The sequence below is a fragment of the Pristiophorus japonicus genome, chromosome 5, assembly GCF_044704955.1.
Source record: "Pristiophorus japonicus isolate sPriJap1 chromosome 5, sPriJap1.hap1, whole genome shotgun sequence".
In the NCBI taxonomy this organism is placed as follows: domain Eukaryota; kingdom Metazoa; phylum Chordata; class Chondrichthyes; family Pristiophoridae; genus Pristiophorus; species Pristiophorus japonicus.
This window is the reverse complement of record NC_091981.1, coordinates 2,964,547-2,977,406: the sequence shown is the minus strand read 5'-3', so window position 1 is coordinate 2,977,406 and position 12,860 is coordinate 2,964,547. Positions and strand designations below refer to the sequence as shown.

General features: G+C 44.7%; 1 protein-coding gene across 5 annotated transcripts in view; it reads right to left on the bottom strand.

The window, feature by feature from the left end:
• ulk4 (unc-51 like kinase 4) overlaps positions 1-12,860 on the bottom strand; it is a 615,462-nt gene that overhangs the window by 465,013 nt on the left and 137,589 nt on the right. For all 5 annotated transcript variants that reach the window (XM_070880300.1, XM_070880304.1, XM_070880303.1 and 2 more), the window contains exon 17: positions 7,915-7,993. In XM_070880300.1, the coding sequence (XP_070736401.1) occupies positions 7,915-7,993 (79 nt within the window). The remainder of the gene's footprint in view (positions 1-7,914; positions 7,994-12,860) is intronic.

Here is a 12,860-nt window from a genome sequence, read left to right as displayed (position 1 = left end):
GGATTTCAACAGCCTTGCCATGATCTGGGGATAGGACGAGAATGATGCTATAGTTGAACACTCCTCGAATGGGCCTTGAAACAAGAAAAATACCTTCTCTTTGATCTCAAGCAACCAGGGACATTCCATTCCGCCAGATGGAGAAACGACTACTCTCCAGGCTGGTGCTTTGTGTCCTGTGACCGCCTATTGGCTGAATGAAAGTGCTCGACACTTTCCCGAATCGCCAACAACATCCGGCCATGTACGTTGGTCTCCATCTCATCACGTCAGCAGCAAAGCCACGTTTGAACAATCCAAAGGCTCATTGATGGCCACTTCTTAAACAGCATGAAAAGCAGTTCAAGGAATTCCTGTGAACTCGGGCAGGTTTATCCAGCTCCTTAAGTTGGCCACGAGAACGAACATCCTTCACGGATTCAGAAGAGCCTCCACTCCCTGCTGGTCAGTCAACAGTAGGGCAATTCTATAGGAATACAGGACAACGAGCAACCCGGCCCCTGCAAGTGCACTCATGTAATTCCAGATGTCTGAGATACGAGAGCCATGGACAGGAGCCATGCAGACCCCAGATTTCACCCACTCGAAGGGAAGCCCGCAGACTTCTCCATAACACTGGTGGCGTTGACCAGACCCATCTCAAAATGGAGCCCCGCAAGTCACAGCTGGCGTGATTGCCACTCAAATTCTCCTAATTCAATTGTAAGATTCTGAGTGGGCTTCACAGGCTGGATGCAGGGAGGACGTTTCCCCTCGTGGGGGAATCGAGAACTAGGGCCATAGTCTCAGAATAAGGGGTCGGCCACTTAGAACGGAGATGAGGAGGAATTTCTTCTCTCAGAGGGTTGTAAATCTGTGGAATTCTCTGCCTCAGAGAGCTGTGGAGGCTGGGTCATTGAATATATTTAAGGTGGAGATAGACAGATTTTTGAGTGATAAGGGAGTCAAGGGTTGTGGGGAGCGGGCGGGGAAGTGGAGCTGAGTCCATGATCAGATCAGCCGTGATCTTATTGAATGGCGGAGTAGGCTCGAGGAGCTGAATGGCCGACTCCTGCTCCTATTTCTTATGCTCTTATGTATCCCGCAGATCGCCATGAAAAAACGGAAAGTAAAAAAGAGCTGTTCCTCTCCCTGTCTGACTGCCCACTGAGATTTTATTTATCAAGGCCATTCACCGGCGAGGAACTCAACAAGGATCCGGCACTTACCAAATCTGGCAAATCTGCAGGCTCAGCTAGCGGCATCCCAGAATTTCGGAGCAGCCTAGGTCAACATGGCTGCATGTTGGCACACTTCTTTACCAACAGGCATATCTTTTGTCAGATGCCCAAGTTGTGGCAACATGCAATGGTCATCACAATCTCAAAATCAGAGCCAGCAGCCGAGGAACCGAAAACCAACCGCATATCTGTGCATTACGTAAAAGCTCCTGGAAATTTGCTACTCCAAAGACTCATAAAAACATAGAAAATAGGAGCAGTAGTAGGCCATTCGGCCCTTTGAGCCCGCACCACCATTCAATATGACATGGCTGATCCTCTATCTCAACACCATATTCTCGCTTTCTCCCCATACCCCTTGATGTCTTTTGTTGCTAGAAATCTATCTGTCTCCCTCGTAAATATATTAGTGACTTGGCCTCCACAGCCTTCTGTGGTAGAGAATTCCACAGGTTCATCACCCTCTGAGTGAAAACATTTCTCCTCATCTCGGTCCTAAATTTCCTACACTGTATCCCGAGACTGTGACCCCTGGTTCTAGACTTCCCAGCCCCGGGAAACATCCTCCCCGCATCCAGTCTGTCCAACCCCGTCAGAATTTTATACGTTTCAATGAGATCCCCTCTCATTCTTCTAAACTCCAGTGAACACAGGCCCAGTCGACCCAATCTCTCCTCATATGACAGTCCTGCCATCCCAGGAATCAGTCTGGTGAACCTTCGATGCACTCCCTCTATGGCAAGTAAGACCCGTGGCACGCTTCGATGATTATCTCCTTAAGGGGCAATGTGGGTTTAGACCTGGATGGAAAACCTGTGACCAGGTAACTGTGCTCATAATCTACATCGAAGCTGGTTATCAATGTGGACTCAAAACACCAGTGGCTTTTGTGGACTTGTCTGCAGCATATAATACAGAATGGGGGGTGGGGGGGGAGTTGGGGGGGGGGGGGGGGGGAAACAGTCTACTCCTGTCAGACGTAACCCTAAAGGACAAAACAGGCTTAACACATCCCCAGTAAAATAAGGATTAAAAAAAATAATTTGGACAAATTTATAACCGCAGCATTTGCGTAAAGAGAATTTACAATAGGAAATATTTTAGCACCAAGTTTGTTCCAGGAATTATTGAGATTATATAGAAGGGCAGAACGATGAGGATGGTACACTATGTCAGGAAATGGTGTTACTCCAGTGCTCAGCCCACTTCTAGTGAGAATGTGCAATGATCATTGGGGGCGAGGAGGTGGGGGAAGGTAGATTGAAATCCCTTCTAATTTTAGTAAAAATATACGTGCAAATATGTTGTGAGGAGCACTGCTTGATAATCATGTCAATAGTTTGCCAAAATGAAATGGACAGAGGAATTTCACTCCTTTGGTGTTGCCGAGATCAAACTGAACATTCTAAAGGTGTGATGAAAATCAACGTTAGCATCAAGTGCTGCAAATTGTAAACCTGCACACCGCCATCAGCCTAAAGTCCAAGACAACTACAACAACAACAACTTACATTTACATAGCACCTTTAATGTAAAAGACCCCAAAGTGAATACTCAAGTGGACCCTGCAAACTGTGGGCAGAGCGTGTATCAAGGCTCGAAGACACACCTCATGTGCGATACAGGAAAAAACACACAAGAACAAATAGTGATTTAATTTTCTTGAAGAAAGATTTTGATCCTCTCTCACCTCAAGAGAAAGCTCATTTAATAACGGATTTAATTAGCTGCTGGAAAATTACACCATTGTTGCATATACAGGATGGCCAGCCGTGAGTTGCAAAGCAATAAAAACAAAATTGATGTGACTCTGATGAGTCATAAATTTTACGAGGAGATGTCAACGAAGAATGTCTCGACTTAATGGGCCAGATTGTGCGAGGATAACAACGGTGAGATAACAGCGCTCAACGTTACAGTGGGGTAAAATCAGACAGCGACTTCTGGCGTCCGCACCTGTGCAATTAAACACGGAAATCCGGACATTGCCATCAGAGATACCCCGCTCCTCCATAGGGTGCGCTGTTACAGTCCTTAAATATACTCGGCAGGAACTTGGGCACTTGGTCCCCACTGAAGACAGCAGATAAAGTTAGGGCCGGTGCATTTCAGGAGTAAGTCAATTTGTATCAGCGTGATAGCTGATAATTACTGCCGAACAACCTCTCTGGCCCTGAAATTTTAATTTTACAAGAGTGGAGTCTCCTTTTCTCAGAAGTTGGATACTTGTTTTTAAGTTAATTTTTTGTGCTTACTTTTTCTGTCTGCCTCTTTGATCTTTCGCACTTAATCCCATCTGTCTTTCCCAATCTTTATTGCATTTTTGTACATGATTTATATCTAATTTATACTTCCTGTTTTATACTTCCTGGTTTAGACTCCACGTGACTCAGTGAGGATTCTTCAATCTGATTGGTTGAAGAGCCTCGCTGTTCCTTGCCCTACTTACAGACACCACAGATGCCCAGTAGAGGGCGCCACATTGTAACAGAGCAAGTCACCACTCGAAAGCCCGTGGAAACATTTTTTTTAATTTGTTCACAGGATGTGGGCGTCGCTGGCAAGGCCAACATTTATTGCCCATCCCTAATTGTCCTGGAGTGGCTTGCAATGTAATTTCAACGGGCAGTTTGGAGTCAACCACATTGCTGTGCGTCTGGAGTCACATATCAGCCAGACTGGGTACGGGCGGCAGATTTCCTTCCCGAAAGGACATCAGTGAACCAGATGAGTTTTTACGACAATCCGGTAGTTTCATGGTCACCATTACTGACACTGGTTTTTTATTCCAAATTTATTTAATTAACTGAATTTAAATTCCCCAGCTGCCTGTGGTGGGATTTGAACTCCTGTCTCTGGATCATTAGTCCAGGCCTCTGGGTTACTGGCCCAGTGACATCACCACTGTGCTACCATTCTCGGGGTGGATGGGCCGAATGGGCAGCAAGCTAAACGGCAAATGCTACTGACCGCAACATCTGGGCCAATAAGTTACTCATTTGCTAATTAAAGTAAGATAACTATATGATGTTACAGTTCAACTTTTCATTTCAGTTCACTAGTCTGTGATCTACAAATGCATTGGGAACAACAAAGGTATGTCATAGGTGGGAGGATAAAAAGATGAGCGATGTAAGAATATGACAACCAGTTTACAGCAGAATATAATATATACATGATAAAACAATAAAGGATCTCACCACTAAACTAATATTGGCTGTTGCTCTGCTGATATTTAAGTGATACTGTACAAAATGGACTAAACTCAATTGAAGGACATATCTGCGCGATATAGCCTGGGGTAAGTATAGATCGGGTTTTAGGTAAATGGCCGTTAGATTTCTAAGATCAAAGTGTAGATTTTTTATGATTGGAGTTTTATTCTCAGAATGTTAACGACAGGAAGGACACACTGCCCACGGAGCATTAAATTACAGAGCTTTACATGCTAGCCTGGAATCCCCAGGATTGTACTTGAGCAGAAATTAGGCTGGGTGGGGGGAGCTTTTTGTCTTTTGGCGTGGACACGATCGACCGAAATGGCTTCCTTCCGTGCTGGAAATTTCTATGATTCTATAATTCTACAGTGAAACTTACGCCAGTTTCTGTGCCGATATTCCTGATGGGAACTTATGGCCACATTTCCAGCAGAGCCATTTGCTAAGCCGGAATACAATATCGCATTCTAATTTCTACATTCGAAAAAGCTGGACGGTGTCTTAAAATGATGGTTCTTTCAGTCACATCTTAATAATGAAAGGTTCTTTCTTTCTTTATCAATTTGACCAGAACTCTACATGTATGCTAGCACTTCACTTCAGTGTCAGTTTCGCTAATAATCAAATTTTATAATAAATCAAATTTGTTCTTCATTAATCGTTAGTCCCTGATCAGCGCAAATAATACAGTAAGCACAAATGTACACTTTTTGAAAACTAGATCTGAATAGTAGCTATAACTGCATCACGTGGGTTCACACAAGCACCTTTCGAATTGTATTATTGAATAGGAGCAACATTTGATTATGTTGACTTATACTTCCAATACATCAATCTCGATTTCTGTAAATCACATTTAACGAAGAACTAAGCGATTCTGAGAACTCTGCAGTTACACACGAACATAAGCATTAGGAGCAGGAGTCGGACATTCGGCCCCTTGAGCTTGCTCTGCCATTCAACAAGATCATGATTGATCTTCTACCTCAACACCACCTTCCCGCACTATTCCCATATTCCTTAATTCCCTTAGATCCCCAAAATGTATCGACCTCTGTCTTCAAGATACTCAACGACTCAGCATCCACAGCCCTCTGGGGCAGATAATTCCAAAGAGTCACCACCCTCTGAGTGAAGAAATTCCTCCTCATCTCAGTCCTAAATGGCCGACCCCTTATCCTGAGACTGTGACCCCCGTGTTCTAGATTCCCCAGCCCGAGGAAACATTTTCTCAGCATTAACACTGTCAAGCCCCTTAGGAATTTTATATGTTTCAATGAGATCACCTAAACTCGATGGAATATAGGCTGAGTCTCCTCAATCTCTCCTCATAGGGCAATCCCCCCATCCCAGTCTGGTGAACCTTTGTTGCACTCCCTCTAAGGCAAGTACGTCTTTCCTTAGGTAAGGAGACCAGCACTGTGCACAGTGCTCCAGGCGTGGCCTCACCAACGCCGTGTATAATTGTAGTGTGACTTATTTACTCTTATACCCAAATCCCTTTGTAACAAAAGCTAACATACCATTTGCTAATTGCTTGCTGTACACGCACGTTAACTTTCCGTGATTCATGTTCAAGGTCACCCAGGTCCCTCTGAATGCAAACATTTCCCAGTCTTTCACCAACAACAACTTATATTTATATAGCACCTTTAACGTAGTGAAATGTCCCAAGGCGTTTCACAGGAGTATAATGAGATAAAAAAATTACCATTCAAAAAATATTCACCTTTTTTGTTATTCCTACCAAAGCAGCTAACTTCACACTACCCCAGTTGTGTTTTAGTTATTTATAAAAACATGAAGTCAAAATGAAACTTCATGAGCAGAGTTCTTTAGAAGTGACACATTTACACTGCTACTGTTCTGCGGAGAAAGCTCTGATCTCACAGTTTTTGTATTCGGGTTGAATGCTCATTTAAATAAGTAAAAGAATGATTTCATCTGACAGCTTATGGAATTGCAAAGTATTAAATTCCCATTTGAGAAACATTAGCTTTTGGGTTAAATAAATGAAAGCTTCTTAAAGGAATTGGGCTGTTGGCAAACTGAAATGTCAATGCTGTGAATAATCACATAGCACACGTTTGATAAATGAAGCATGAATGTCAATAGAAACATTATTTATTTTAGGCTATTACTTGCAATGCATTTGGCCTTCTGCAGCACAAAAATGACCATCTATCATCTCAGCCAGCACATTCATTGCATCAATATTCCCCGTAATAGTTCCAGGTAATAAACATTTCTCTCAATAGTTCACAGCACTCTGCTTCTGTTTTACAAATGATTTATCCAAATGGTTTGATTTCAAATGTTTTTTTTCTGCTTAGGACAAGCTGGTTGATTATTTGAGGAGCCCGAGAAATCAGAGATTAATTGTTCTAAACTAACGCAAGTAATATGCTGTAATAGCTGGATGCATTGCTGCATGATGATGAGAGACTCGAGCACAAAAATCCAGGCTGACGTTCCAGTGCAGTGCTGAGGGAGCGCCGCACTTCCGGAGGGGCAGTACTGAGGGAGTGCTGCACTGTTGGAGGGCAATTCTGAGGGAGCGCCGCACTTCCGGAGGGGCAGTACTGAGGGAATGTTGCACTGTTGGAGGGGCAGTACTGAGGGAGCGCCGCACTGTCGGAGGACAGTACTGAGGGAGCGCCGCACTTCCGGAGGGGCAGTACTGAGGGAGCGCTGCACTGTCGGAGGGGCAGTACTGAGGGAGTGCTGCACTGTCGGAGGGGCAGTACTGAGGGAGCGCTGCACTGTCAGAGGGGCAGTACTGAGGGAGCGTTGCAATGTCGGAGGGGCAGTACTGAAGGAGCTTCCGTTGCACTGCCGGAGGGGCAGTATTAAGGGAGTGCTGCACTGCCGGAGGGGCAGTACTGAGGGAGTGCTGCACTGTCGAAGGGGCAGTACTGAGGGAGTGCTGCACTGTCGAAGGGGCAGTACTGAGGGAGTGCTGCACTGTCGGAGGGGCAGTACTGAGGGAGTGCTGCACTGTCGGAGGGGCAATACCGAGGGACCGTGCACTGGCTGAAGGGCAGAACTGAGGGAGTGCTGCACTGCACTGCACTACAACGGTGACTACACTCCATAAAGTACTTCATTGACTGTAAAGCACTTTGGGACATCTAGTAGTCATGAAAGGCGCTATCTAATGCAAGTCTTGCTTTCATGATGATTAGGTAACAGTATAATGTTTGTCGCAAACAAACAATATTGCTGGGTCCGAGCAGTGAGTGAAGAACAATGTAGAGCAAGACTAGGATCGGGAATGCATAAAGCCCAAAGTTTGAATGTGCAATCTACATCGTGCCAGTAAAGTTGGAACACTTCCATGTTGAGTCAGTCCAATCAACTGATCTGAATCAAGAAATATTTGCTGATTAGGTTCGGGATATGCAAACTGAGCTGTACTGATCAGGAGCAGTTGTGTACACTTGTACCATCTTGGATTGAAAAAGAGACTGTCTTACCTCTGTGATTGGTACACTGTCCTTCAATTCAGTTGTGTGGCAGGCCAGCAAACCAATCAGACGGATCATTCTGGCACGACTGAAAGCAAAAAGGACAGATGTTAATTCATAGAATTCCGAAAGGAATGGTTCCACCAGTGTTGCCACTGCCTTGACACATCTGCTTAGAACATAAGAATTAGGAGCAAGAGTCGGCCATTCGGCCCCTCGAGCCTGCTCCGCCATTCAATAAGATCATGGCTGATCTTCTATCTCAACACCACTTTCCTGCCCGATCCCCATATCCCTTGATTCCCTTAATACCCAAAAAACTATCGATCTCTGTCTTCAATATACTCAAAGACTGAGCTTCCGCAGACCTCTGGGGCAGAGAATTCTAAAGATTCACCACCCTCTGAGTGAAGAAATTCCTCCTCATCTCAGTCTTAAATGGCCGACCCCTTATCCTGAGACTGTGACCCCTGGTTCTCGACTCTCCAGCCCGGGGGGAAACATCCTCCCTGCATTTACCATGTCAATCCCTCTCAGAATCTTGTGTGTTTCAATAAGATCACCTTTCATTCTTCTAAACTCTAGAGAAGATAGGCCTAGTCTGCTCGAGCTCTCCTCATAGGACAATCCCCCCCATCCCAGGAATCAGTCTGGTGAACCTTCGTTGCACTCCCTCTGTAGCATTTATTCGTCCTTAGGTAAGGAGACCAAAATTACACAAGACTCTGGGTGCGGTCTCACCAGGGCCCTATATAATTGCAGTAAGATGTTTTTACTCTTCCACCCAAATCCTCTTGTAATAAAGGCCAACATACCATTTGCTTTCTGTAATGTATGTAGGCCTGGGTTTACCTGCCACCAGGGGGAGCGACCATCGGAGGTCATTGGGCCACTGACACACACGTGCAGCCAGGTATATAAATAAAGCTTCCATGTTTAATGCTCACTTTGAGAGCTAATAAAGTAGTCAGGTCGCACCTGACTGAGTTCACGGTATTAAGCCGATTGAGTTATTGCATACGCAACATTTGGCGACGAGGCACAATACAAATTTCACGCACAAAAAAAAAATGAGCACAGTTGGAATCCTGGAGCGATTTGTGGAGGGAGAAGACTGGGAGGATTTTATAGATCGCCTCGACCAGTACTTCGTGGCCAACAAGATGGATTAAGACGCTGACGCACTTAGGCGCAGGGCGGTTTCCCTCACGGTTTGTGGACCAAAAATCTATGGCCTCAAAGAATCTGCTCTCACCTCCATGTCCAACGGAAAAGACCTATGAAGAAACATGTGCTCTGATTCGGGATCATCTCAAACCTAAAGAAGGCATCATTATCTCGAGATATCGCTTTTACAAGCATATTTGTTCTGAGGGCCAGGACATGGCAGAATTTGTTGCCGACCTGAGGCGTCTCACTGGACTGTGTAAGAACATAATAAGAACATAAGAACATAAGAATTAGGAACAGGAGTAGGCCATCTAGCCCCTCGAGCCTGCTCCGCCATTCAACAAGATCATGGCTGATCTGGCCGTGGACTCAGCTCCACTTACCCGCCCTCGCCCCGTAACCCTTAATTCCCTTATTGGTTAAAAATCTATCCATCTGTGACTTGAATACATTCAATGAGCTAGCCTCAACTACTTCCTTGGGCAGAGAATTCCACAGATTCACAACCCTCTGGGAGAAGAAATTCCTTCTCAATTCGGTTTTCAATTGGCTCCCCCGTATTTTGAGGCTGTGCCCCCGAGTTCTAGTCTCCCCGACCAGTGGAAACAAACTCTCTGCCTCTATCTTGTCTATCCCTTTCATTATTTTAAATGTTTCCATAAGATCACCCCTCATCCTTCTGAACTCCAACGAGTAAAGACCCAGTCTACGCAATCAATCATCATAAGGTAACCCCCTCATCTCCGGAATCAGCCAAGTGAATCGTCTCTGTACCCCCTCCAAAGCTAGTATATCCTTCCTTAAGTAAGGTGTCCAAAACTGCACGCAGTACTCCAGGTGCAGCCTCACCAATACCCTATACAGTTGCAGCAGGACCTCCCTGCTTTTGTACTCCATCCCTCTCGCAATGAAGGCCAACATTCCATTCGCCTTCCTGATTACCTGCTGCACCTGCAAACTAACTTTTTGGGATTCATTCATGCACAAGGACCCCCAGGTCCCTCTACACCGCAGCATGTTGTAATTTCTCCCCATTCAAATAATATTCCCTTTTACTGTTTTTTTTTCCAAGGTGGATGACCTCACATTTTCCGACATTGTATTCCATCTGCCAAACCTTAGCCCATTCGCTTAACCTATCTAAATCTCTTTGCAGCCTCTCTGTGTCCTCTACACAACCCGCTTTCCCACTAATCTTTGTGTCATCTGCAAATTTTGTTACACTACACTCTGTCCCCTCTTCTCGGTCATCTCTGTATATTATAAACAGTTGTGGTCCCAGCACCGATCCCTGTGGCACACCACTAACCACCGATTTCCAACCTGAAAAGGACCCATTTATCCCGACTCTCTGCTTTCTGTTAGCCAGCCAATTCTCGATCCGTGCTGATACATTTCCTCTGACTCCGCGTACCTTTATCTTCTGCAGTAACCTTTTGTGTGGCACCTTATCGAATGCCTTTTGGAAATCTAAATACACCACATCCATCGGTACACCTCTATCCACCATGCTCGTTATATCCTCAAAGAATTCCAGTAAATTAGTTAAACATGATTTCCCCTTCATGAATCCATGTTGCGTCTGCTTGATTGCACTATTCCTTTCCAGATGTCCCGCTATTTCTTCCTTAATGATAGCTTCAAGCATTTTCCCCACTACAGATGTTAAACAAACCGGCCTATAGTTACCTGCCTTTTGTCTGCCCCCCTTTTTTAAACAGAGGCGTTACATTAGCTGCTTTCCAATCCGCTGGTACCTCCCCAGAGTCCAGAGAATTTTGGTAGATTATAACGAATGCATCTGCCATAACTTCCGCCATCTCTTTTAATACCCTGGGATGCATTTCATCAGGACCAGGGGACTTGTCTACCTCGAGTCCCATTAACCTATCCAGTACTACCCCACTAGTGATAGTGATTATCTCAAGGTCCTCCCTTCCCACATTCCCGTGACCAGCAATTTTTGGCATGGTTTTTGTGTCTTCCACTGTGAAGACCGAAGCAAAATAATTGTTTAAGGTTTCAGCCATTTCCACATTTCCCATTATTAAATCCCCCTTCTCATCTTCTAAGGGACCAACATTTACTTTAGTCACTCTTTTCCGTTTTATATATCGGTTAAAGCTTTTACTATCTGTTTTTATGTTTTGTGCAAGTTTACTTTCGTAATCTATCTTTCCTTTCTTTATTGCTTTCTTAGTCATTCTTTGCTGTCATTTAACATTTTCCCAATCTTCTAGTTTCCCACTAACCTTGGCCACCTTATACGCATTGGTTTTTAATTTGATACTCTCCTTTATTTCCTTGGTTATCCACGGCTGGTTATCCCTTCTCTTACCGCCCTTCTTTTTCACTGGAATATAATTTTGTTGAGCACTATGAAAGAGCTCCTGAAAAATCTTCCACTGTTCCTCAATTGTGCCACCGTTTAGTCTGTGTTCCCAGTCTACTTTAGCCAACTTTGCCCTCATCCCACTGTAGTACCCTTTGTTTAAGCATAGTACGCTCGTTTGAGACATTACTTCCTCACCCTCAATCTGTATTACAAATTCAACCATACTGTGATCACTCATTCCGAGAGGATCTTTTACTAGGAGATCGTTTATTATTCCTGACTCATTACACAGGACCAGATCTAAGACAGCTTGCTCCCTTGTAGGTTCTGTAACATACTGTTCTAAGAAACAATCTTGTCTGCATTCTATGAATTCCTCCTCCAGGCTACCCCGTGCGATTTGATTTGACCAATCGATATGTAGGTTAAAATCCCCCATGATTACTGCCGTTCCTTTTTCACATGCCTCCATTATTCCCTTGATTATTGTCCGCCCCACCGTGAAGTTATTATTTGGGGGGCCTATAAACTATACCCACCAGTGACTTTTTCCCCTTACTATCTCTAATCTCCACCCACAATGATTCAACATTTTGTTCATTAGAGCCAATATCGTCTCTCACAACTGCCCTGATATCATCCTTTATTAACAGAGCTACCCCACCTCCTTTCCCTTCTTGTCTATCCTTCCGAATCGTCAGATACCCCTGTATGTTTAATTCCCAGTCTTGGCCACCCTGCAACCATGTTTCTGTATTGGCCACCAAATCATACCCATTTGTAATGATTTGTGCCGTCAACTCATTTACTTTATTTCAAATGCTGCGTGCGTTTAGGTAGAGTGTTTTAATACTAGTTTTTAAAGCATGATTTTTAGTTTTGACCCCTCCTGCAGCCCCTTTATATTCATACATATTGTCCCTTCCTATCACCTTGTGGTTTACACTTACCCCAGTGCTACTCTGCTCTGTTGCCTCCTGCCTTTTGCATTCTTTCTTGGGGTCCTGTTAATCTGCGCTCTCACCCCCTCTAACTAGCTCAGAGCCCTCTCCTGGGTTCCGAATACTCCTCGCAGTGAGGCACAGAGCTTTCAGGCTTGCCTTTTTATTACACTTTGACCCTTTAGAATTTTGCTGTAAAGTGGCCCTTTTTGTTTTTCGCCTTGAGTTTCTCTGCCCTCCACTTTTACTCATCTCCTTTCTGTCTTTTGCTTCTGTCTCCATTTTGTTTCCCTCTGTCTCCCTGCATTGGTTCCCATCCCCCTGCCATATTAGTTTAACTTCTCCCCAACAACACTAGCAAACACTCCCCCTAGGACATTGGTTCCGGTCCTGCCCAGGTGCAGACCGTCCGGTTTGTACTGGTCCCACCTCCCCCAGAACCGGTTCCAATGCCCCAGGAATTTGAATCCCTCCCTGCTGCACCACTGCTCAAGCCACGTATTCATCTG